At 36.9% G+C, this 23,084-nt stretch overlaps 1 protein-coding gene across 1 annotated transcript in view; it reads left to right on the top strand.

The window, feature by feature from the left end:
• Positions 1–23,084, top strand: part of LOC134669426 (integral membrane protein DGCR2/IDD-like) — an 86,269-nt gene that overhangs the window by 55,804 nt on the left and 7,381 nt on the right. The window contains exon 2 of the mRNA XM_063527004.1: positions 2,585–2,733. Coding sequence (XP_063383074.1) covers positions 2,585–2,733 — 149 coding nt within the window. The remainder of the gene's footprint in view (positions 1–2,584; positions 2,734–23,084) is intronic.

Genomic DNA, 23,084 nt, shown 5'->3' with positions numbered 1-23,084 from the left:
ATTTTAATATAGGTAATTATGAGTTTTTTTATTTCCCGATGAGTTTTAAGTAAGCATCACTTACTGACTTATAAAAGTATAAGCGTAGTACCTGCATTCTATTAGATGTTTTTAAAGCCTTATTATCAATAGAGCTTTAAAAATTAAGTTATAAGTAAAATATAATAAGCGTGTTTAGTTGTAAAAATATGTTACAAGACCTATATATAACTAATGAAGGGATAATTTTAGATATAAGTAGTTCACTTCGAGTAGGTAAAATAGACGATTTCTTATATCTTTAATAATAAAACTCCTAGTTTTAATTTGGTCTATGTCTACAAACCGCATACCTACCATCGCACACCACCACACTGTTAACTGACAGTTCGTAAACCTTATTACAAAAGGCATAAGGTCTACCGATGGACAGTTAAGAGCGTCGCCGTTTGTACCTATCTTAATACAAAAGTCAACAACGAAAATAAATAATTACCTAATACGTCACATACCTATGACATGACATGAACAAACAAGGAAAGCTATATATAAAAAGTGTTTTTTCTCTGTCTTCTCACAAAGGAAAGTTTGACAGTTTTAATTCCTCAAAGGAGGTCAGTAGTTAACACTAAACTCGAAACAGCACCTTTAAAAAAACATTAGGGGTCACTGACCTGTCCCAGTAAATTGAGGTAGTGTGCGTGAGCTGCGTTTGTGCGTGAAATGGGGTAATTTGACAGAATCTGAAAATTTACCCTCCTCTACGCCCTCTTAAGCCAATTGAGGGTAGATGAAAACATTACACGGTCAAATAATGTAAGTTAAAGTCAGGTCGTTCCGCGACTGATCCAGGCGGTTTTGTAATTGGTCGGTTAACCAATAAATGTTATAACTACCCGAAAATGTACAAATTGTTTGTTTACTTTTATTTAAATACCTAAAGATATAGAATGTAGTCTAGTAGTTGGTACTGACAAATGGTTTGCCAAACTCCGACCTCTACTTAGAGGTCAGAGTTTGGCTGGTCCATCTAAGCGGTCTCGCCCGCTCGGTTGACAATAGGAACATGGCCTGTACTGACGCAGGGGTAACCTCCAACTATTTCAGGCTGCGCCCATTTCCTACGATAATCTGACGCATTTGTTTTTAAAATGTTCCACTTTGTTTATTATCGATTGTGATACTTTTAGTATATACATCAAACATCATGATAGTAGGACGTATAGTAGGACTTTATTTGATGTACAGTCACCTGCAATAATATGGTACTCTTCGAAGGCCACATATGTTCGTGACACATATTTTTGCGGCATTCGTTGTGTTGTGTAACATATTATTGCAGACTGTACATCAAATAAACTCCTACTATACGTGCTATAGGGCTGGTACAGACGGACTGCACCCTGACTGCAACTTGCATGGGAACTGCACGCCGACGTTGCAGTTAGCATGCAGTCGGTGTGCAGTTCCCATGCAAATTGCAATCGGGTTGCAGTACATCTGTATTGGCCCTTAGTGACCTTTGTCTACGAATGGAAGCCGTAGTATATATAGTAACTAAGGTATAAATAGGTATAAAACTTACATAAGTCCTCGCTTCTTTGTGCCTAATTAATATGAAGTAATGTGTTCCTATGATTGACTGGTAGATAATAAATCTTGTATTTTATGATATAAAGTTAAAATAAATAAATATGTCGGAGAACGCCTGAATCGTGTATATTTTGATTTACTTGCGTATGTATGTTAAAATTCTTTAAATTAGCGTTGCGTTCTTATATTAAATTTTGTTAGTAGTAGTAGCAGTTGCACCGCCCACAATCTCTCTGCTTTGCCTTAAGGTTGACTGGTAGAGAATGCTTTTGGCATTAAGTCCGCCTTTTGTACGATAAGTTTTCTTTTGTGCAATAAAGTTTAAATAAATAAATATAAATAAACGCCTGAATTGTGCCACCTATCGCCTTTAAGAGGCGTTTTATCACGCAGTCTTTGACAAATAGAGCAAACTAGGGTGTTACAGAACACCTGAGTGGCGTTCGACGCAGTTCCGCCAAGGCGTCATAGAGTGCGCTATCAAAACAAATAAAATCCAGAACAATTGAAGTTAGGGTCTCCCCAAATATATCGACGCGCATTCGGCAAAAGCCGATAGGAAAAAGCTTTATGTCCGCGCAATAAGAGCGAAAAACCGGTCGACGCGTCCGGCGTCGTCGGCCGTCGCGAGCCGAGCCAAACGACGACTTTTTCGCTCTTATTGCGCGGACATAAAGCTTTTTCCTATCGTATTTTGCCGATTCCGCGTCGACATATCTAGGGGAACCCTTATGCTGTCAATCAATCTTCAGAAGGGAACGATGAGAACTAATGGGAGAAGATGACGTCTGTGGCGGTTCCTGGGTCTAATCCACTGGTTTGCTTTGGATAAGATGTGTAACGTGTGCTATGATTTGTAATCAGTCTTGTCCAGTAAAGACTGTGAGTTGAATAACGTATTTCATTTAAAGCCCTCGTCATCCACGATTGAAGGTCCTGATGTGCGTCAGATTTTATGATACGGGCTAGAAAGCTTCTAAATCGCATTCTAACATCACCCATCTCTTTTCAGCATGCGTAGAAGAGGACTGCATAGACTGGGAGGGCAAGTCCATCCCGCATGGTCTGCTGTACGTGCCGGGGCCCGGCGTGTGCTCGTTGTGTGTGTGCTACCACTCTGAGCCGATGTGGTGCAAGGCCATCTACTGTGATCCACCCTATGTAAGTAATATATACTACTATATGTCTACTAGACCAGGAAGTACAATCTCTGTCACGCACAGCTTGTGGCGCAGTAGTGTTGCAATAGCGCTGTCTCTGTCACTATACTGAGGATTGCATAGACTGGGAGGACAAGGCCATCCCACATGGTCTGCTGTACGTCCCGGGGCCCAGCGTGTGCTCGTTATGCGTGTGTTACCACTCTGAGCCGATGTGGTGCAAGGCCATCTACTGTGAATACTGTGATCCACCCTATGTAAGTACTTAGGTATATATACTGCCGTATTCGAACATCAAGATATTCACAAGAGACGACACGTACTAGATACATTCTAGATACGTTATAGTTTAGATATCAACTAGTTCTCTTTTGCAGCGCAATTCGGGCAACCAATGTCACTTTTACGTTAGATAGAGTAAGATATTTATATTAGATGTGAATTGGATCTCTAAGTCATATCCTGTGGAAATCGTTCAAGAGTATCTCCAGAATTGCGCAAATGTCAAATTTGACAGGTTAGATCTTAAACATATCGTTATCGTATCTTGGTGATGTCTACAAGATATCTAATAGATGTCTATTTCAAAATCCGAATCGGGCCCATAGTCCTCCTCATCGTTTTCGATGACGGCGATCCTAAATAAACATTATGGACAACGGTCTAGTGACGTGAGCCCTAATGTGGCAGGCCAGGCCGAATTCGCTCTTAAATACTGTATTGCACGCGTGACAATATAGTTAGCCAGCTGCGTTGAACGTGTACACGTTGGAGGGCTTAGGTATGTCTTTCCGTAATGGTGTGGGCACGTCCTTCGAATGGATCACCGCTTGCCTAAAGCTGTTCTCTCCTCTGAGTTGGCTATGGGTAAGCGGAAGCACGGTGGCAGGCGTGGCTCACTCCGCGATATCGTCGCTTTGCTACAGGTAGCTAAAAGTACATCCGTTCCACACCAATTTTGGTGGCAAGCCATAAGCCGCGCGTGGCGCTATCGCCACCTAGCGGCCATATTTGTCCTGATCGTAACGGACGCGTTTTGTTAGAGAGTGAGTCTTCTGTGCCTAGTACTATTATTTATTCTGTGACGGTGGTCAGCACCAGCGCTACAAGGACTTGCTCAAACGAAATAAGCGCTTGCGCCATCGACCCTGAGCGTTGGGAGGAGCTTGCAGGAAGAAAGTCATTTTGGCGTTCTACCATCCATAACGGTGTCAAAACATTTGAAGATAACCGCCTCACAAGCCCATACAAAACTTAGATAGGTATGAAAAATTAAAATGAAAAATGAAAATTGTTTAGGTTGTATAGTAGACAATTAGGATATTTTCGATCTTTACTACCAGGTAGGTATATCTGAAGCAGTGGTGGCCGAGTGGATATGACGCCTGACTTTCAATCCGGAGGTCGCGGGTTCAAATCCTGGCTCGTACCAATGAGTTTTTCGGAACTTATGTACGAAATATCATTTGATATTTACCACTAGCTTTTCGGTGAAGGAAAACATCGTGAGGAAACCTGCATACATCTGCGAAGAAATTCAAAGGTGTCTGTGAAGACCCCAATCCGCATTGGGCTAGCGTGGGGACTATAGCCCAAGCCCTCTCGTGCATGAGAGGAGGCCTGTGCTCAGCAGTGGGACGTAATATAGGCTGAAATGATGATGATGATGATGATGAGATATATCTGAAGGTTTTTGGCGGGAGATATTGTAATAAAATAGGTAGGTACTATTTTTCGCCATCTTGTAGAACCATATCTGTAATATCGTAGTTATGCACCTGGAAATGCTAATTGCTTCACCATCCCGCATAGCGGCGCTTTCATCGCTTGTCCCGGGGAAACTTTAATAGAATTAGTTTTTCTTGTAAAGCGTGGACTAGGTAGGTACAGTCAGCAGCAGAAGTTGCTAAGCGGGCGAGGTGTTCAAAATTACCTTGACACGCTCTTATTCTCGCGTCAAGATCATTTTGAGCACCTAGCCCGCTTAGCAACTTCTGCTGCTGACTGTACGAGTATTACTTTACGTCAAGGAACTTTCATGGTTTCAATTCCACCCGGAAATTAAACAAAGTTATACTTATAATTAGTAGCTTAGGTACCGTATAAAAAGCTCTCTCCTTTGGTCTAAAATTAACTCGACTTTGTTCTGGTCTGATTGTCATTTTTATGTCGTAGTTTCAAGACTAAATGTTTTATGCATGAAAGAAAAAGTCGGACAAAAAAAAGGACATTGATATTGATACTTATGGAATTGCATATTGAACTCGTGGTCCACAGTTGTAGTACTGGACTGGACTATAGTTGGGAGTATTACAGTTCCTCGAAAAATGCAAAAAAAAATTTGACAATTAGTCTGTTTTAATTAGTAGTTTTAACTAATATAAACTTAATTTTTTGTATTTATGTACTTACTTTATTTCTTTAGACCAAATTATTTATTAATTAGTAATAGGGTTTTCCTACTAGTCAAATCAGTTACTTTTTTAGAGCTGTCAAAACGATTTGCTAATATGGAATTTATATGAAACATTACATCGTGACGTCACGGTCAACTCACCTACTTTTTATATTTCTATCCGATTTATTAAATAGAAATTGTGTTTAAAAATAACTTCTATTTGTGTTTTTGTAATAATTATCTGGTGCTTTATTTCATGCATGGTGTAAAATAACTTATTTTAAATACAGGATAATACCCTATTGAAACAGAAATAGTTATATATTTGTTTTACAAGGGGGAAAGGCAAAATTGTTCCAAAATTGGACCACCAGCATCAGCAAGTAATTCAAAAAGTGGAATCTTGGGCATTGCGAGAACATTACAAATCAAATCCGAATGAATGCTATTAAATATTATAATTCAATATCATCACTAAAAAGTCCAGTCAACATGAGTAGATAAACAACAAAAAAAATTTATCAAATCACTTTGCCATAGATTTTGTTCTCGTAGATAAAATGAACCTTGCTATTTAACTGTTTTTGAAGGGATAAATGCTGCAAACATCGTACATCCTCTATTCAATGTTACTGTTAAGATTAAAAGACCATTTCAATGGGTCTGTATTGGTTCTCAAATAGTTTTAAGTCATAATGTATTGTTTGTCCGAATTTTCGTTAGTCATAATTGGTTTTTCTCAGAAACGCGTAACTTTTCAGGATTGCCATAAAACAAACCTAACCTAACCTATCTATAAAATAACCTTACGAAAATCCTGAAAAGTTAACGGTTTCAGTTTTATGACTAACGATAATATGACAAACAATACATTATGACTTAAAACTTTATGGGAAACAAAGAGACCTCCATTTCAATATCTTCTGCATATGACGTGTTCAATTTAAAAAGCAGTAGAGTAAGTAAGTCGCCATTTTATATTCATAACGCACCAGAGAGCAGTGCCAAAAATGTCTGGAATCCGGAATAGGCTCTGATTATCGAATACTTTTCAATGCGAGGTCTTGTGAAGTTGAAAAAAAAAATACTATGCAAGTATGCAGAAAGGCAAACATGTAGAGATCGGAATTTTCATGGCAAAACATAAGACTGTCGCAATGTAGCTAGTGTTAGAAACATTTTTATCGATATCGGTATTTGTGTAATAGAAAAAAAATACGGTTCACCAAATAAAAAAAGTTTAATACAATATCTATTTAAGGTAAAATTTGGATGAAATTCTAAAGAAACAGAATGGAATTTCTTCTTCTAAATCCACGTCAGTACAAACGTGCTATTTGTAGATTATAGATATTATTAAAGTACCTACCTATTTAAGGTAATACGGTAAAATTACCATGCTTATTGTACAGTCAGCAACAGAAGTTGTTAAGCGGCGGAAGTGTTCAAAATTACCTTGACACGTTCTTATTCTCTTAACAATAAAGTCGCGTATGTTAAAATTGTTAAATATGGAACGGTGTTGTCACGCCATCTAGCCGAGAATAGGCTAAAGGTGTGTGCGGCATCTATTCGAGATTGACTTTTTCTTGAATTCCGAGGCACGTTTTTTCCATAGATTTTATTCGTCTTATACGATGTTACATAATATGTCTTTGTTATTATTATTAGATATCTCACTTCCGTACGAATTTACAAGTGCGACAGAGAGGCAACACGTACTCGGTTCGCGGTAGGCCCTCTGTTTCTTGTGTAGGTACCTACCCTAGCTCCACTTAACCCTTTCCCATATTCCCTTAAATAAGAGTTAAGGGTTAACTCTTATATCACCACCCTATACGATAAATAAGGCCCGAGAAATAGTGTGTCAAGTCTAAAACTAGGTCATCATCATCATCATTTCAGCCTATATACGTCCCACTGCTGGGCACGGGCCTCCTCTCATGCGCGAGAGGGCTTGGGCTATAGTCCCCACGCTAGCCCAATGCGGATTGGGGACTTCACAAATACCTTTGAATTTCTTCGCAGATGTATGCAGGTTTCCTCATGATGTTTTCCTTCACCGAAAAGCTAGTGGTAAATATCAAATGATATTTCGTACGTAAGTTTCGAAAAACTCATTGGTACGACCCAGGATTTGAACCCGCGACCTCCGGATTGAAAGTCAGACGTCCAATCGGCCACCACTGCTTCTAAAACTAGGTAATTTATGTATAACCGCTATCACAGATTAAAAAATAAAATTGGAATGACCGATTTAATACACTGACTGTGGGCCATATTTTTTTGTCGATTTTATGTTTTTGTCAGCAATAGGGAATATTAGGCGAAACTCTGCGTAGGGGGCGCTACTACCAGTACTATATCACAATCTGGGGGTCTACAAGAAAATCGAAATTTCGTTATCTAACATCTCTATCAGTCTTGGATATTCGAGCGATAAAGAGGAAGATAATTAAATTTAGATTTTCACATTTCCCGGTAGGCCCTTGTTAACAAACCGCCTTGATGCATCAATGTCATATTTTATTGTCTGTGAAAACTTTTCAAAAAACAGTTTAGGCACAGTATGTATAAGTTTCTCTATGGTTTACTAGCTAGCTTAGTGCTGCACTCTGGCGGCAGAACATTGCAGTTGATAAAATTTGGTCGGAATGAAGAGCTCATTCTGGTCGGAATAAACACGAAATCCCAATTTGGGACAAACAAATATACTTATGTAAATTCCCGTTACAATAATTCCATACATTTTCGTTACTCAGAAAAATAGTGCTTATAAGGGAATATTACGCAAAACTCTGCGTAGAGGGCGTCACTAGCACAATCTCAGGGCCTACCGCGAAACACGAAAATCGAAAGTTATGTTTCTGCCTCTCTATCACTCTTGCCTTTTCGATGGATAGAGAGGCAGATAACGAAATTTATATTTTCGCGTTTTGCGGTAGGCCACCTGTAAACAAACCGCCTTGATGCATCAATGTCATAGTGAAAACTTGTCAAAAAACTGTTTAAGGCCTAGTATGTATAAGTTACTCTATGGTTTACTATGTGCACTAGTGCTGCACTCTGGCGGCAGAACATTGCAGTAATACTCCCTATTTGTACAAAATAAAAAACTATATCTATTCTCACCTATGTATTTACCAAATTTTATCGAAATCGTACAATAAAAACAACAAAAAAATATAGAAAATAAAATAAAACGAAATGTGTTATTTATTTTATTTCATAATCGTCATAAACCAATGGCACACAATTTTCATAAGAAAATAAAAAAAAGAATCTTAAAAATAAAATCGCTATTCTACTCTATCTTAGTTTAGTCATAATATTCGGCGCGATTTGGGAAATGAATTAGAGATTCACTAGATATGAAATTTAATAGTAAATATATGTGACGTTCCACGGCAAAAGGTACTTTATGGCGGCTGGCACTTACGCTATTATTAACGCCGCTCCAATATTCGACATATTCATATGCCGGGGCAATGGTACCTTTTGCCGTGGAACGTCACATATCTTTACTATTTCATATCTAGTGAATCTCTAAATGATTTCCCGAATCGCGCTGATTGTCATCAAATTAAGCCCTAACTGGCGACAAGTTAACTTTTTTTTTACAAATCATAGCACTTTTACACGAGACCATAACCCAAGGGAATCAATAATACAGCCAGGGCTATAATGTACGCAAATGGGCTTTGGGGCTTCTTTCTCTGTCACTCTAATTACGCGTTCATTGGAGTGAAAGAGAAAAATCCTCGCGATTTGCGAATTTCGGTCTTCGCGGTATTAGCATCAATAGTAACGGTTGAGATTACGCGTCAAAAGTATTGTCTATTATATTAGCTATGCTAAACATTTACCCCCTTATGCCCACTTGCACCATCCCACTAACCCGGGGTTAACCAGTTAAACCTAATAACCTAATGTTAAATTGTACTGGTAACCATGGTTACTCCAGGTTTAACCGGTTAACCCCGGGTTAGTAGAATGGTGCAAGTGGGCCTTAAATTCGTAAAACTTTACGGGCAAGATTTAGTTAAATTATGTTTTATCCCTTTCTTACAAATACATAAGTCGAAATGACAGATAAAGACAAACGATTATTAGCTAATTGAGATTTGTAGCGCGTTTATGAATAAGGGGGTTAGTGTGGAAGACAGTTTTGAAGATACATATATTCATATTATGATATTAGTAGTAGAGGATGTCAGATATTTTTGGCGCATTGTCTCATCCGATCCTATAGGTAGATGCTGCTTACGGATAACATTAGAGTACCAGACAAGACATATAAAAATAACATGGCAACTGGAACAGTCTCCACCAGTAAGATATTTCTTAACTGACCAAAGCCTTTATTAACTAATGTCCTACTCACATTAATTGCTTGATCACCATGAATATTAGATATTTAGTTATTATTATTACATATTCTTAGATGTTTTCCAGTGGCTTTATCATATCTCGTAGGCAAATCAAAATAGTGTGTTTGTGACCACGTATCCCATTTATTTGTTGATATCAACCAATCCCTAACAACGTCATTTAACGTCAAATTTGGATTGTCTGTAATCATATCTATGACATGCATCCTCTTAAGTCCCTCTATTCCAAGTATAACTTTATCATATGTGATGTAGCTATCCTTCATGCGATAAAAGACACCTTCACTCAAATGTTTAACAACAGGGTGCTCGTCAGCAGCCCCCGGTACAACTTCTATAACAGTCTCCTGGTATATCTCTGCAACCCGCTTCAGCTCACTGTTGAGCTTGCTGATCTGGTCCGGACTGAAATATGTCGGAGATATCTGGACAGTTTTCTGTTTGCTGGCTGTACTAGCTTCAATAGGTAACTTTTTTTCTACGAAGTTCTTGACGAGTTCTTTCATTTGCGTCATTTCAGACTTGTTCGTTTCCGCGTTTGATTTGATTTCAGTACAAATGGAAATTAATTTGTCACTTTTGTCAGTCTGTTCTTGATTAACCACATTTCTTGCATCTTTATTTGAATCTATGAAATCTTTTAATAGTTTCTTAACTTCTTCAGTTTGAGACTGATTCGAGTCTGTAATTCGTTTCAATTCAGCATTGATCTGGTTGATCTGTTCTGTACTGAAATAAGTTGGTGAATTCTGAATAGTCTCTTGTTGTCGAACTGTGCTCGCAGCTTCCTCAGTAAGGGTTTTGATTGCTGTTTCAATATTTTTGATTGATTCTCTCAGATCGTTCATGTCAGACTGATATAGGTTAGTTATTTTATTTAATTTGTCTTCAAGCTTGCATGTCTGCTCTGTGTTTAAATAAGCAGTGGACATCTCAGCAGCATATTGTTTGCAGAGCGGACAGTTTGGAATCCGAATTGGTTGATCTGTTTCTTCTATCTCCTTACTGATGATTTCTCCTAATTCAGTTGTAAATTCCGGCGTTTCAATTTGGTCATTATTTTTACGCTCGTTTTCGCTATTTAACTCTGACTCTTCCATTAATTTTACTGTCGATGGAATGAGAAGTCCCGTTACTTTTGTATTTTCTATAATTTTCTCAGATTTTCTACCGAAAACTTCTGTCTTCTTCTTATCGTCAATATCAGATTTGTAGGGAATTATAGTTCCTTCTGAAATGATCTCGGACTCGTCGTTACCAAAAAGTACCATATTGTTCTTTTTAACTTGCTGTTCAAGCCTTTGTATAGTCACAAGTACCTTAGGTAAGTCTGCTGTTCTTTCATCCATGAGATTTAGCTTTTCATTCAAGTCCCTATTAACAGTGTGGAAATTCCTCATGTATTCTTTTTGATCAGCTAAATCACGTTGCATTTGTCTCATCATCTCCATAATATTAGCAGCCATGTTTTGTTCAGTTCAGCTCTTGCCCTTATACCACCTTCACCACCTCACCTGGAAATCAAAATGAACAATTAATAGACAGTAAGTGCAATCACCACACGGGAATGTTACACCATTTAGGGTTCTAGCTAAACTGTACAATCCATAGCGAAAGTATGGAACAACCAATTTAGCTAGGACTATTAATGGCGTAACAATCGCGGATGGTACCTACGAGCCCTGCGGCACTATATCGCTGGCTCAATATGACAGGGTTCTATCAGAGATATATATAACTCCGTATAAGATAAATAAAGTCTAAGAAAAAAACGTGCCTCGGACGGCCAAGCAAAAGTCATTCTCGAATAGATGGCGCCATTACCTTTGGCCTATTCTCGGCTAGATGGCGGTAACGACACCGTTTGGTATTTAACAATTTTAACACATATCAGTGAAAGAACATGGGTCAGTATGGAGCAATAAAAACCGGGCAAGTGCGAGTCGGACTCGCGCACGAAGGGTTCCGTACCATAATGCAAAAAAAAAAACAAAAAAAAGCAAAAAAAAAAACGGTCACCCATCCAAGTACTGACCACTCCCGACGTTGCTTAACTTTGATCAAAAATCACAGTTTGTTGTATGGGAGCCCCATTTAAATCTTTATTTTATTCTGTTTTTAGTATTTGTTGTTATAGCGGCAACAGAAATACATCATCTGTGAAAATTTCAACTGCCTAGCTATCACGGTTCGTGAGATACAGCCTGGTGACAGACGGACGGACGGACGGACAGCGAAGTCTTAGTGATAGGGTCCCGTTTTACCCTTTGGGTACGGAACCCTAAAAATTAAGAATCATTTATCCGTAAACATATTTTGATTATTTTATACATTTTCAATTTTACTTTAAGTTTTAATCGTGTGTCGATAGATGGCAGGAAATGTACCGTGACTACAAAATTGACAATGACAGGACCCCTCTATACTATCTATTCTTTTTGGTTCTATGTTTCACTTTTATCGAACTCAAATTTGAACATTGTCATAATGACATTAAGTCGAATTTCAACTATCTTGAAAATGTTACACAGCACCCTGTAATATTGGGCCAGCGATAATATATATGATGACGTGATGACTAGTTGCGGGATCTATTTTTAAAACCGGGCAAGTCCGAGTCTGACTCGCGCACCGAGGGTTCGTTTTCCATACAAACTTTGAACAGTTTTACTTTTCTTTTTTTATTTGAATGCATTCAGTAACCGACCAAATTGTACAAATACAAGTACATATGATATTATGTAAGCCGATGACCCAAAGATGGACGTGTAACGTAGGTAAACAAGTTGCCAAAAGTGAAAACAAATTGGTAATATAGGTATGTAAGTATGTAGGTACCTACATTGTGCAACGAGGAGAGTAAGAACATTTTGCAAACGGGATCTATAGATTCACGACAGCCGCAGGTGAATTAAAGACTCGAGTTTGCAATATTTTTACCCTCGGAGTTACACACAATGTACTTCATCACACTTGCAAAGAAAAAACTAAATTTAAGCGAAATAATTCTTGTGACATTTCAGACACTCGTCCGCCATATTGTCATTTTTGACTGGTCCTGGCATAAAGGCCACAGACCCATCCGGCATTCAGCTACTATGTGTTTGAAAATTGTGTAATAATATTTTAAACTGCTATTAAATTAATCAAATGAAACCTTTTTGAACATAGACATGACAAATAAATTATAAACGCTAGTATTTAGAATGTAATACCCATTGTATATCTTGACTTTTAACAAGTATTTTACTTAGAAAGCCCGCTCCACACTCGTGCGCGAATCGCGGCGCGAAGCCGCGAACGTGAGTGTGGTGTGGAGTCGATTACGCTGATCTGCGATCTTGACTCCACACTCGCGTTCGCGGCTTCGCGCCGCGATTCGCGCACGAGTGTCTGGAGCGGGCTGAACAGTTAGAACCTACTATTGGTTCGTATGAGTTAGAGTCAGACCAAGAAAAGTCTGCAGCGGATTTGATATCCCACGCAGTGCAATTGTTATTTTAAACGTCAATCTTCTATGAAATTATGACGTATAAATAACATTTGCACTGCGTGGGCTATCAAATCTGCTGCAGACTTTTCTTGGTCCGACTCTAGTAACATAATTAAAAAAAGCTACACTACAACTCTTGTGGGAGTAAAATGGACTTTAGCTCCCGCTGCGATTGGGTAAAATAGCACGCAAGTGTGTTGAAAACTTGAAATATAGTTTTACACTAAATGTATCGTCTATAACAATACTTATGTTATTTTATATGAAAATAGGCGGAAATGGACAACGCAACGGTACGGAAACCTTGGGGCTTTTCTGACTCACAGCTTTTTTTTCCTGCTTTCTGGAGTTCCGTACCCAAAGGGTAAAAACAGGACCCTATTACTAAGACTCCGCTGTCCGTCTGTCTGTCTGTCCGTCTATCTCTCTGTCACCAAGCTGTATCTCATGAACCGTGATAGCTAGGCAGTTGACATTTTCCTGTCCTGCCCTGATGTTCTTCTTTGTTAGTTTTTTTTTAAGTGGCTACGTATTATTTTAGAATATGGTAAGTATTATGTAAGTTATTAAATAATGACCTAATCATGTGATATAATTCATATAATTATGCTACGAAATGGGTTTGTAATAGATAATTACATAATTATAATACCGGTCATTATTAATTTCCGAAGATTCATTTCATTAGTATCCACGTATGATCAGTATCCACATTAATATAATATTAATTTAATAAAACTCTGCATAAATCCGGTCCGGATAGAAAATCAATTATCTACAGAATGGTCTTCAGCGATGTAAAAAATAAATGACAGCAACTTAGTAGGTACCTATTTAAAACCGGCCAAGTTCGAGTCGGACTTGCACACGAAGGGTTCCTTACCATTACGCAAAAAACGGCAAAAAATCACGTTAGTTGTACGGGAGCCCCACTTAAATATTTATTTTATTCTGTTTTTAGTATTTGTTACTACATTAGCAGCAACAGCATCATCATCATCATCAGCATACATCATCTGTGAAAATTTCAACTGTCTAGCTATCACAGTTCATGAGATACAGCCTGGTAATAGACAGACATACGGACAGAGGAGTCTTAGTCATAGGGTCCCGTTTTTACCCTTCGGGTACGGAACCCTAAATAAAACAAGACTAAAGAACAATGTGAACATGTACCAAAAGAAAAGTACTTATAGTCCGTTTGGCCGTTAGCTTTTACCTGTGATTGTAAATTTTTTAAAACACATTCAGTCCAAATAATCCTTTCACTTTTCGCACACTTCTTGTGATTAGAGATTCGTTATCATCTTGAAGATCTTTTTAGGGTTCCGTACCCAAAGGGTAAAACGGGACCCTATTACTAAGACTTCGCTGGCCATCCGTCCGTCCGTCCGTCCGTCTGTCCGTCTGTCTGTCACCAGGCTGTATCTCACGAACCGTGATAGCTAGACAGTTGAAATTTTCACAGATGATGTATTTCTGTTGCCGCTATAACAACAAATACTAAAAACAGAATAAAATAAAGATTTAAGTGGGGCTCCCATACAGCAAACGTGATTTTTGACCAAAGTTAAGCAACGTCGGGCGTGGTCAGTACTTGGATGGGTGACCGTTTTCTTTTTGCATTTTTTTCCGTTTTTTTTTGCTTTATGGTACGGAGCCCTTCGTGCGCGAGTCCGACTCGCACTTGCCCGGTTTTTTTTAAAACGGAGACACTTTTTAGAACGTTTTGCATTACAACTTGATTTAAAAAGAAAAGGGTAGAATATAAACTCGCAGACAAAGTTGCGTTCCGTTTTACGTGATGTTGATATTGCATGCATAGGTATATGTACTTATTAATAATAAAAATTTAATCAGGAATCGTTAAAAAACTCGTTCGAAGATAGATATTATAAAAGGAATTGTTGGTCAAATAATGTGTTAATAAATTACTCATTATATTTTATTAATTGTATTGAAAATTGTACACCCTCTTCGAAATAAGATGTAGATATAACGTTTATATTGAACAGGTAAATAAAAAAAATTAAAGATAAGATGAATTTAAATTCTCTCGTTAGTTTTTAGTAACACTATAGAATCAATTAAAATTTGCTAACAATATTTTAATGTAGCTTCATAGCTTAGGGTTTTTCTGTATATTTTTTCTGTTATGTTATTGTTTCAATTTGTCCGTCACATTGAAATAAGTTGATGAAATTGTTAGAATAATCGCAAATAATAAATACATATAATTACAATTATTTATGTAATTTTCATTAAAAACACGAATAATGCGAAAATAAACTTAAAATATAAAAAAAATACCATGATTCACCAAAATTTAGAGTAATAATATAAAAAAAAATCCAATTACTGGAAAAGCTCTTGGTTTAAAGGACGGATCCAAGCCGTTTTAAAAAAAATACAAATATTCTTTATTACACGAAAAATATTTCTAAAAGTAGGTACATATATACGGTTAACTTAACACCCTTGTTAGTACCAAAAATAATATATACCTGCTAAATGGTAGGTAGTCAGCCGTGGGCACAATTCACTAAACTGCTTTAATCCGAAAAAAGATCCACAAATATGTATTAATAAACTATTTGGTTTAGCAAATAAACACCACGTCTTCGTGGCCCAAGGCAATGCTCTACTGTGGTAACAATACCGAGTGTTTGTTATCTGCGACATTAGAGCAAGCTTTATCGATTTCTAAGAACGAGTATATCCATCTCTATCGCTCTCACTGCGAGCATGATTTGAACGACAGAGACGAGACATGTGCGCCGGCGCAGGTATGTGCTGACGGGGTAGTACTGAGGGTCTACCGCGAACACCGCAGTTCGCTAATTGCGGGCATCTCTCTCTTTTACTCCAATTAGAGTGACAAAGAAAAATTACCACAATTTGCGAACTTCGGTGTTCGCGGTAGGCCCTCTGTATGGTTTAGAAAGTGCGTGTGAATTTTAGAGTTTAAACCATAATGATTAGCTACACTATTTTTCGGGTAAGGCAATGCAAACAGATAAAATAAATAAAAAAGATGCATGGCCTTCTATCAGTAAAATCAAAGAACTACCTTATGTAACTCCGTATAGTCCGTATTAAGATAAGTAAAGTCTAACCCCCTTAGAGTTAGACCGTAAAAAATCTGCAGCGATTTTGATAGCCCACGCAGTGCAAGTGTCATTTTAAACGTCAAACTTCTATGAAATTATGACGTATAAGTAACACTTCCACTGCGTGGGCTATCAAATCCGCTGCAGACTTTTATTGGTGCGACTATATTCATAACACTTTACGGGCCTGATTTAGTTAAATTATGTTTTATCCCTTTCTTACAAATTATTAAGTCAAAATGGCAGATAAGGACAAACGATTATTAGCTAATTGAGGTTTGTAGCGCGTTTATGAATAAGGTGGTAAAAGAAAATAGTGTGTAGGTGTAGAGGCTTATTATTCATTTTATTTTTTTAATATTGTAATTTAATTTTCATTATTCAAAAGAGATTGTAAAATCCTACTTGTGTAAATGGTTTTTTTTACTTTACTTTAGACTTACAGGTCAATTCGACAGTACACTGACATCAGAATAATATATGTGACGTTCCACAGCAAAAAGTACCTTATGGCGGCTGGCGCTTACGTCGCATAGCACCGCAATAATATTAGAGCGGCGTTAATAATAGCGTAAGCGCCAACCGCCATAAGGTACCTTTACCCGTGGGACGTCACATATATCTCAATGATGTCATATATTTAGTTGTCGTGCTTTTCGCTCGTACCTGCCGTACATGTATTGGCGCGAGCGAGACGAAAGATAACTAAATGATATCATTTAGATGTAGGCGTCAGTGTACGTTCGAATTGGTCTGTTAGGGTAGGTACACTGGCGTTCAAAAGTGCATGGATAGATGTCGACCGTAATGCCTTAGTATTACGGTTGAAACATATGTCTATGCACTTTTGAACGCCAGTGTACATGAAGCAGGGAGACGCGGGGAATTACAAATACTACAATACATAAGGCCCGATAAATAGTGTAGGGTCAACCATTTGTTACACGGGTTATACATAAGTAATTGATATTTAACTGATATTTTGACACATCCGTCAGGAATACTTGAAAATTTGCGCCCCTCCTAATATATGGGTACACGAAAATACCGCCACGGAACAGAAAAACTGATTATTAACCTGTCAGTCAGTGGTTAAGCAAAGGCACGTTTGTCCAATAAAACAAAATATTAATAGTTTCTTAAAAAATTATTTATTCATTAATCGTCAAGTATCTATTACATTTTAACATTTTACATTAATATAAAAGAAGTTGTCACCTGGAGGTAAAAATCTTGAATGTAAACAATGAAGAGAGCAACTTTTACACGAAAAAAAAAACGTTTCTTTATTTTTGAAAAGAAACAAAACTGCATTTAGAGATATTTAAATATAATCACCTGTACTTTTATGGCACCAATCGATAGTGCCAATAAATAAACATGCAATTCATGCTAATTTTTTTTTTTTTTTATTTAGGCATCAAACAGTCTTGTACAAAAACTTATATAATAATATTATATGTGTTAATAGACCTTGAGTGCCCTATCTTAATAAAACAATTTTTAATCTAAGTGTAGGAGCAGTAAGCGGAAAACAAAGTTATCATTAAATAACAAAGTTATCAATGAGTGCATAAATTATACTAACTAATATACATAAGTTATTTTCAATTATACCTATTTTATCGTTAATTATCGTTACCTACTTAAATATACAGTTTGTTATTGTTTATAATTTCAATTTAAAGTGAGTAATAATTTGTTTTTTAATACTTTCACAGGTTTTATACGAAAATAGATCAATGTGGGATACATTTATATTATAATAATTGAGACAACGGTTGAAATAAGAATTTGAGCAATATTTTGTACGAGAGAAAGGGATAGCAAATAGTTTCTTATGGCGTGCAGTGCGTTGAGGTGTCTTAAATAATAACCTACCAAGAAGTGAGGGGGAGTCAATAAAGCTGTTAATGATTTTGTAAAGAAACATTATATCAAACTGTGCTCGACGATCTTCAAGTGTCAGCAATCCATAGTGAGAAAGACTGTTTTTATATGAGTTCCGACCCCGTCCCATACGGAAGTCGATGGACTTAAGAAATTTCTTTTGCACACGTTCTATCCTATTGATATGACACTTAAAGAAAGGGTTCCAAATGATACACGCAAAATCTAGGATTGATCTGACTAAACTGTAGTATAATATCCTGTATGTCATTTCGTGTTGAAAAGGCTTACAAACCCTTAATATAAAACCAAGTTGTTTGTAAGCCCTTTGAACAACAAGATCTATGTGATTATTAAATGTAAGTTTATCATCTATTATAACCCCAAGGTCACGGACCTTATCAACCCTGTTTATGTGTTGATTATTTAATATGTAATTATATGTTATTGGATTTTTATTACGTGTAAATGTGACAATGTTGCACTTATCAGGATTAAGAAATAGTTGATTACTCTCACAATATGCAGACAGAGAATTAATATCGGCTTGAAGGTCGCAACAATCATTGACTGTGTTAATAATCTTAAAAATTTTTGCATCATCAGCATATAACAGGTGATGACTGCTGCTAACTACATCACCAATATTATTTATATAAAGTGTAAACAGCAGTGGACCGAGATGCGACCCTTGCGGGACACCTGAAGGAATGTAAAGAAAATCTGACATGAAACCTTTGATCGAAACGGCTTGTGAGCGATTTGTGATGTATGACATGATCCATCGGAACAAGTCGCCATGTATTCCGGCACTCCAGAGCAGAGAGAAATTAAATCAAGTAGTAGTTAAACTCTTGAGGCCTTCCATAAGGAGTCCACGTCGTTACAGAGGATAGCTTTCATCACGGATGTCATCATATATGCAGACGATGTCGCGATCAGACACTAGCAAAAAAACAAATATGTACCTAGATAAATAAAATTATTACAACGATTCTAATGGTACTAAGTTGCCATCCTTGTCACGCGCATGTGGAGCACTAACATTGTATTTTTCTATAACGGCGTTCCATTTCATTAACTCTTTACGAGTCTTCCACCATTCACAAATAACTTCAACCAAAGTTAAATCTGGATATTCTGTAATCATATCTATGACATCCGATCTTTTAAGACCACTGCATCCGAGCTTTAAATTAAAAAACTGGTTAGGGTCATCACGCTCTTTATATATTACACCCTTTCTTAATTGTTTCATGACAGGGTGCTCATCAGCAGCCCCCGGTACAACTTCTATAACAGTGAACATGTCGGTCCCCTGATATATCTCTGCAACACGCTTCAACTCACTGTTGAGCTTGCTGATCTGGTCCGGACTGAAGTATGTCGGAGATATCTGAACAGTCTTCTGTTTGCTAACGCCACTTACAGTTTCTTCGACATTAACACGCAATTTAGTCGCTACATCTTTTATTAGTTCTTTAATTTCCCTCATATCAGACTGATTTGTACCCGTCGTTTGCTTTAATTCAGTACAAATAGAAAATAGCTGACTGGTGTCCTTGGTTGTATTTATTTCTTTAGTATTCTCATTCCACACTTTACTTGTTAATTTCTTCCATCTCTCGCATCAATTTGGCAATAAACTGGTTGAAATTTTCTGTTGTAAAATAAGTTGATGGTATCTGGATAGCTCCTTGTTCACGGATAGTACTTACAGACTCTTTAATTGGGATTTTACTTGTTTCTATCAAACTCTTTATTAAATCTTTAACTTCTTCCGTTTCGGATTGATTTATGTCTGTGACTCGTTTAAGTTCAGCATTAAGTTGATTGATCTGTTCAATACTGAAATATGTTGAGAATGTCTGTGCAGTATCTTGTTGCTGGGCTGTGTTTTCTGCTTTTTCAACACACATTTTAATCATTGCTTCAAAATTCTTAATTGACTGCCTCAAATTCTCCATGTCTGACGAATACACGTCAGTTATTCGGTCAAGTTTATCATTGAGCTTACTGATATGATCTGCGTTTATAATAGTAGTGAATATTTTATCAAAATTCTGTTTGCAGAGTCGACAGTTCGAACTTTCTTCAATAGGCGTTTGTTTTATTGCTACAAAATCTTTTATCAACTGTTTCATTTCCTTTAGTTCATTACGAAAATAGTCTGTATTTTGCCCTTTATCATCATAATTTAGATTTATTTCTTCGACTTGTACTACTTCAGAATTTTTATATTCAGTTAACTCGGTATTTTCAATGTTTGTTTCGAATTTACTCTTGAAAGAGCCTGGCTTCTCCATCTCATCAGGTATATAGGACATAGCAGTTTTTTCTTCCAAGTTGGTGTGAGTCTCATCATTTCCGAACAACACCATATTATTCTTTTTAACTTCTTGTTCAAGCCTTTCTATAGTCATTAGAATTTGTTGTTGCTCGTTATTTTTATCTAGGTTATTTATTTTTTCTTCCATGAGTGTAAACTTTTCATTCAAGTTCTGATTTATGACATGTAAATTCCTCATATACTGTTTTTGATCAGTTAAATCACGTTGAATTTGTTTCAATATTTCCATGATATTAGCAGCCATGTTTTGCTGCACGTGGCGCCACCTAGAAAGGAAAATACATAATTATATAATTTATTAAATTAAACACACACAGAGTGCTACGTACAGACAGACACACATAACGGTGAAACTTATAACACTCCTCTTTTTGGGTATGCAATTTAACTTTTTAAATTATTAATAGCCGTAGAGTTGCAGTTTTCATACGCAAATAAGTAAAATGTAAAAATAACATTAAAAGATGATTTACGTTAGACCGGGCCGTGTCCGGGCCGGAGCTTCCAGTGCTTACTTTATTTCTATGATATGACAGGCGATCACGTGATGCTTTCCATAGAAAACGATGCGCCGGAAGCTCCGGCCCGGGCACGGCCCGGTCTAACGTGAGTCATCCTTTAATGTAAATTAAGTGGTAATTTGTATAGTCATCTGGTAATAACCAGTAGCCTTACCACGAGTTTGACACTGTAAATTTAATAAGAGTTTAAGGTCAAACTCGTAATAAGGCTGCTGTACCACGATAATATGTATTTAATTTAATAAACGACAGTTTGACAGCTTGTTGAAAATCTGCAGACGGACGTGAAAACCATGAAAGACGAACATACCTCACTCTCACTTTTTGAAAATATAAAAATAAATAAATAAATATTATAAGACGTTCTTACACAGATTGACTAAGTCCCACAGTAAGCTCAAGAAGGCTTGTGTTGTGGGTACTCAGACAACGATATATATAATATATAAATATGTACTTAAATACATAGAAAACAGCCATGACTCAGGAACAAATATCTGTGTCATCACACAAATAAATGCCCTTACTGGGATTCGAACCCAGGACCATCGGCTTCACAGGCAGGGTCACTACCCACTAGGCCAGACTGGTCGTCTGTATTTTAAATATGTATTTTAAACTGCTATTAAATTAATCAAATCAAACCTTTTTAAACATAGACATGACAAATAAATTATTAACGCTAGTATTTAGAAAGTAAAACGTCTATAACTATTTATTATTGTTTCTTAATAATCAAAGTAGGTACCTACCTACTATCATAAGTCATAACATCATGCTATGTACATTAGGGTGGGTCACTCGTGTATGGAGAAAAAAAAAGTATTAGTTATTCTTCGGGCACAGTTACAAAAAGTTGCGTAATAATGCCAATAAACAGTATTTCAAATTATTCTGTAATCGGAATTCATTTTCTGCCTCCGGATCGATTTCAAAGTTTTCATATAAATATTGTTGTATTTTGTATGGTCTGCTGAGTATATTTCTGTATCGTCTCTTTATTCAAACTTTAGCTAAAAAGTTATACCATTTTTAGCTTGAAATAGCATGGTAAAGGTTCAGAGCCAATAAATAAATAAAAAAGTACTCAAAAAGAAACTTTTTTTTTCATAATGTCCATACATTTGACAAAAACTTTCACTAATATCCGGAGGCAGTAAAATTAAAGCTAAAAATAAAATAAAAATATGTGCAATAATGAATTACCAAATGGCACCTTTTTTTAACTGTGCCCCCTATGAAATAAAAAAAAAGTAAAAATGACCCACCCTAATGTACATATATACAAAGTCGCGGGCACGAGATAGGTAGTTATCTGATATTTCTGGAAGTAAACGCACACAGAAGTTTAAATTAAATAAAATACAAATATTTGAAGAATTTTTTGCACCTGAATTGAACAAATGGAAAGCAAAATGATATACTAAGTCTATATTTAGGGTTCCGTACCTCAAAAGGAAAGAAACGGAACCCTTATAGTCTACTCGTGCGTCTGTCTGTCCGTCTGTCACAGCCTATTGCCTACAGTGCCAACTGGACCAATTAAGTTGATGTACACATATGTAAATTAGTGACCCAAAGATGGACATGTAACGTAAACAAAAGATTTGGGGGCCACTTTTGGGGGGTAAATGAGAAGTTAAAAAATAAAGTTTTTCAAACTATACCGTGTTATATGTATGTATATCAAATGAAAGAGCTCATTTTTAGAATTTCAAAGGTATTTTTTTTTATATTTTTAAAATACATAAGTTAGAAGTTATTTAAGAAAATAGCCAAAAAATAAAAAAAACCGGCCAAGTGCGAGTCGGACTCGCACACGAAGGGTTCCGTACCATTATCTATAAAAACGGTCACCCATCCAAGTACTGACCCCGCCCGACGAGCCCGAAATTTCAGCTGTCTAGCTATCACAGATCACGAGATACAGCCTGGTGACAGACGGACGGACGGACAGCGGAGTCTTAGTAATAGGGTCCCGTAAACCCTTTGGGTACGGAACCCTAATGACCATTCCGCCCCCTTTATCTTTGAAACTACTGGGACTAAAATTTTGAAAAAAGTACCAAAAAATAGTTCTTTACCTATAGATGAGACGAAAACCTATTAGAAATGTGCAGTCAAGCGTGAGTCGGACTTTATGTACGGAACCCTTGAAACGCGAGTCCGACTCGCACTTGACCGGTTTTGTAGCTAATA

The sequence above is a fragment of the Cydia fagiglandana genome, chromosome 12, assembly GCF_963556715.1.
Source record: "Cydia fagiglandana chromosome 12, ilCydFagi1.1, whole genome shotgun sequence".
In the NCBI taxonomy this organism is placed as follows: domain Eukaryota; kingdom Metazoa; phylum Arthropoda; class Insecta; order Lepidoptera; family Tortricidae; genus Cydia; species Cydia fagiglandana.
Note: the sequence above shows the minus strand (reverse complement) of the source record. Positions and strands in the feature narration are given on the sequence as shown.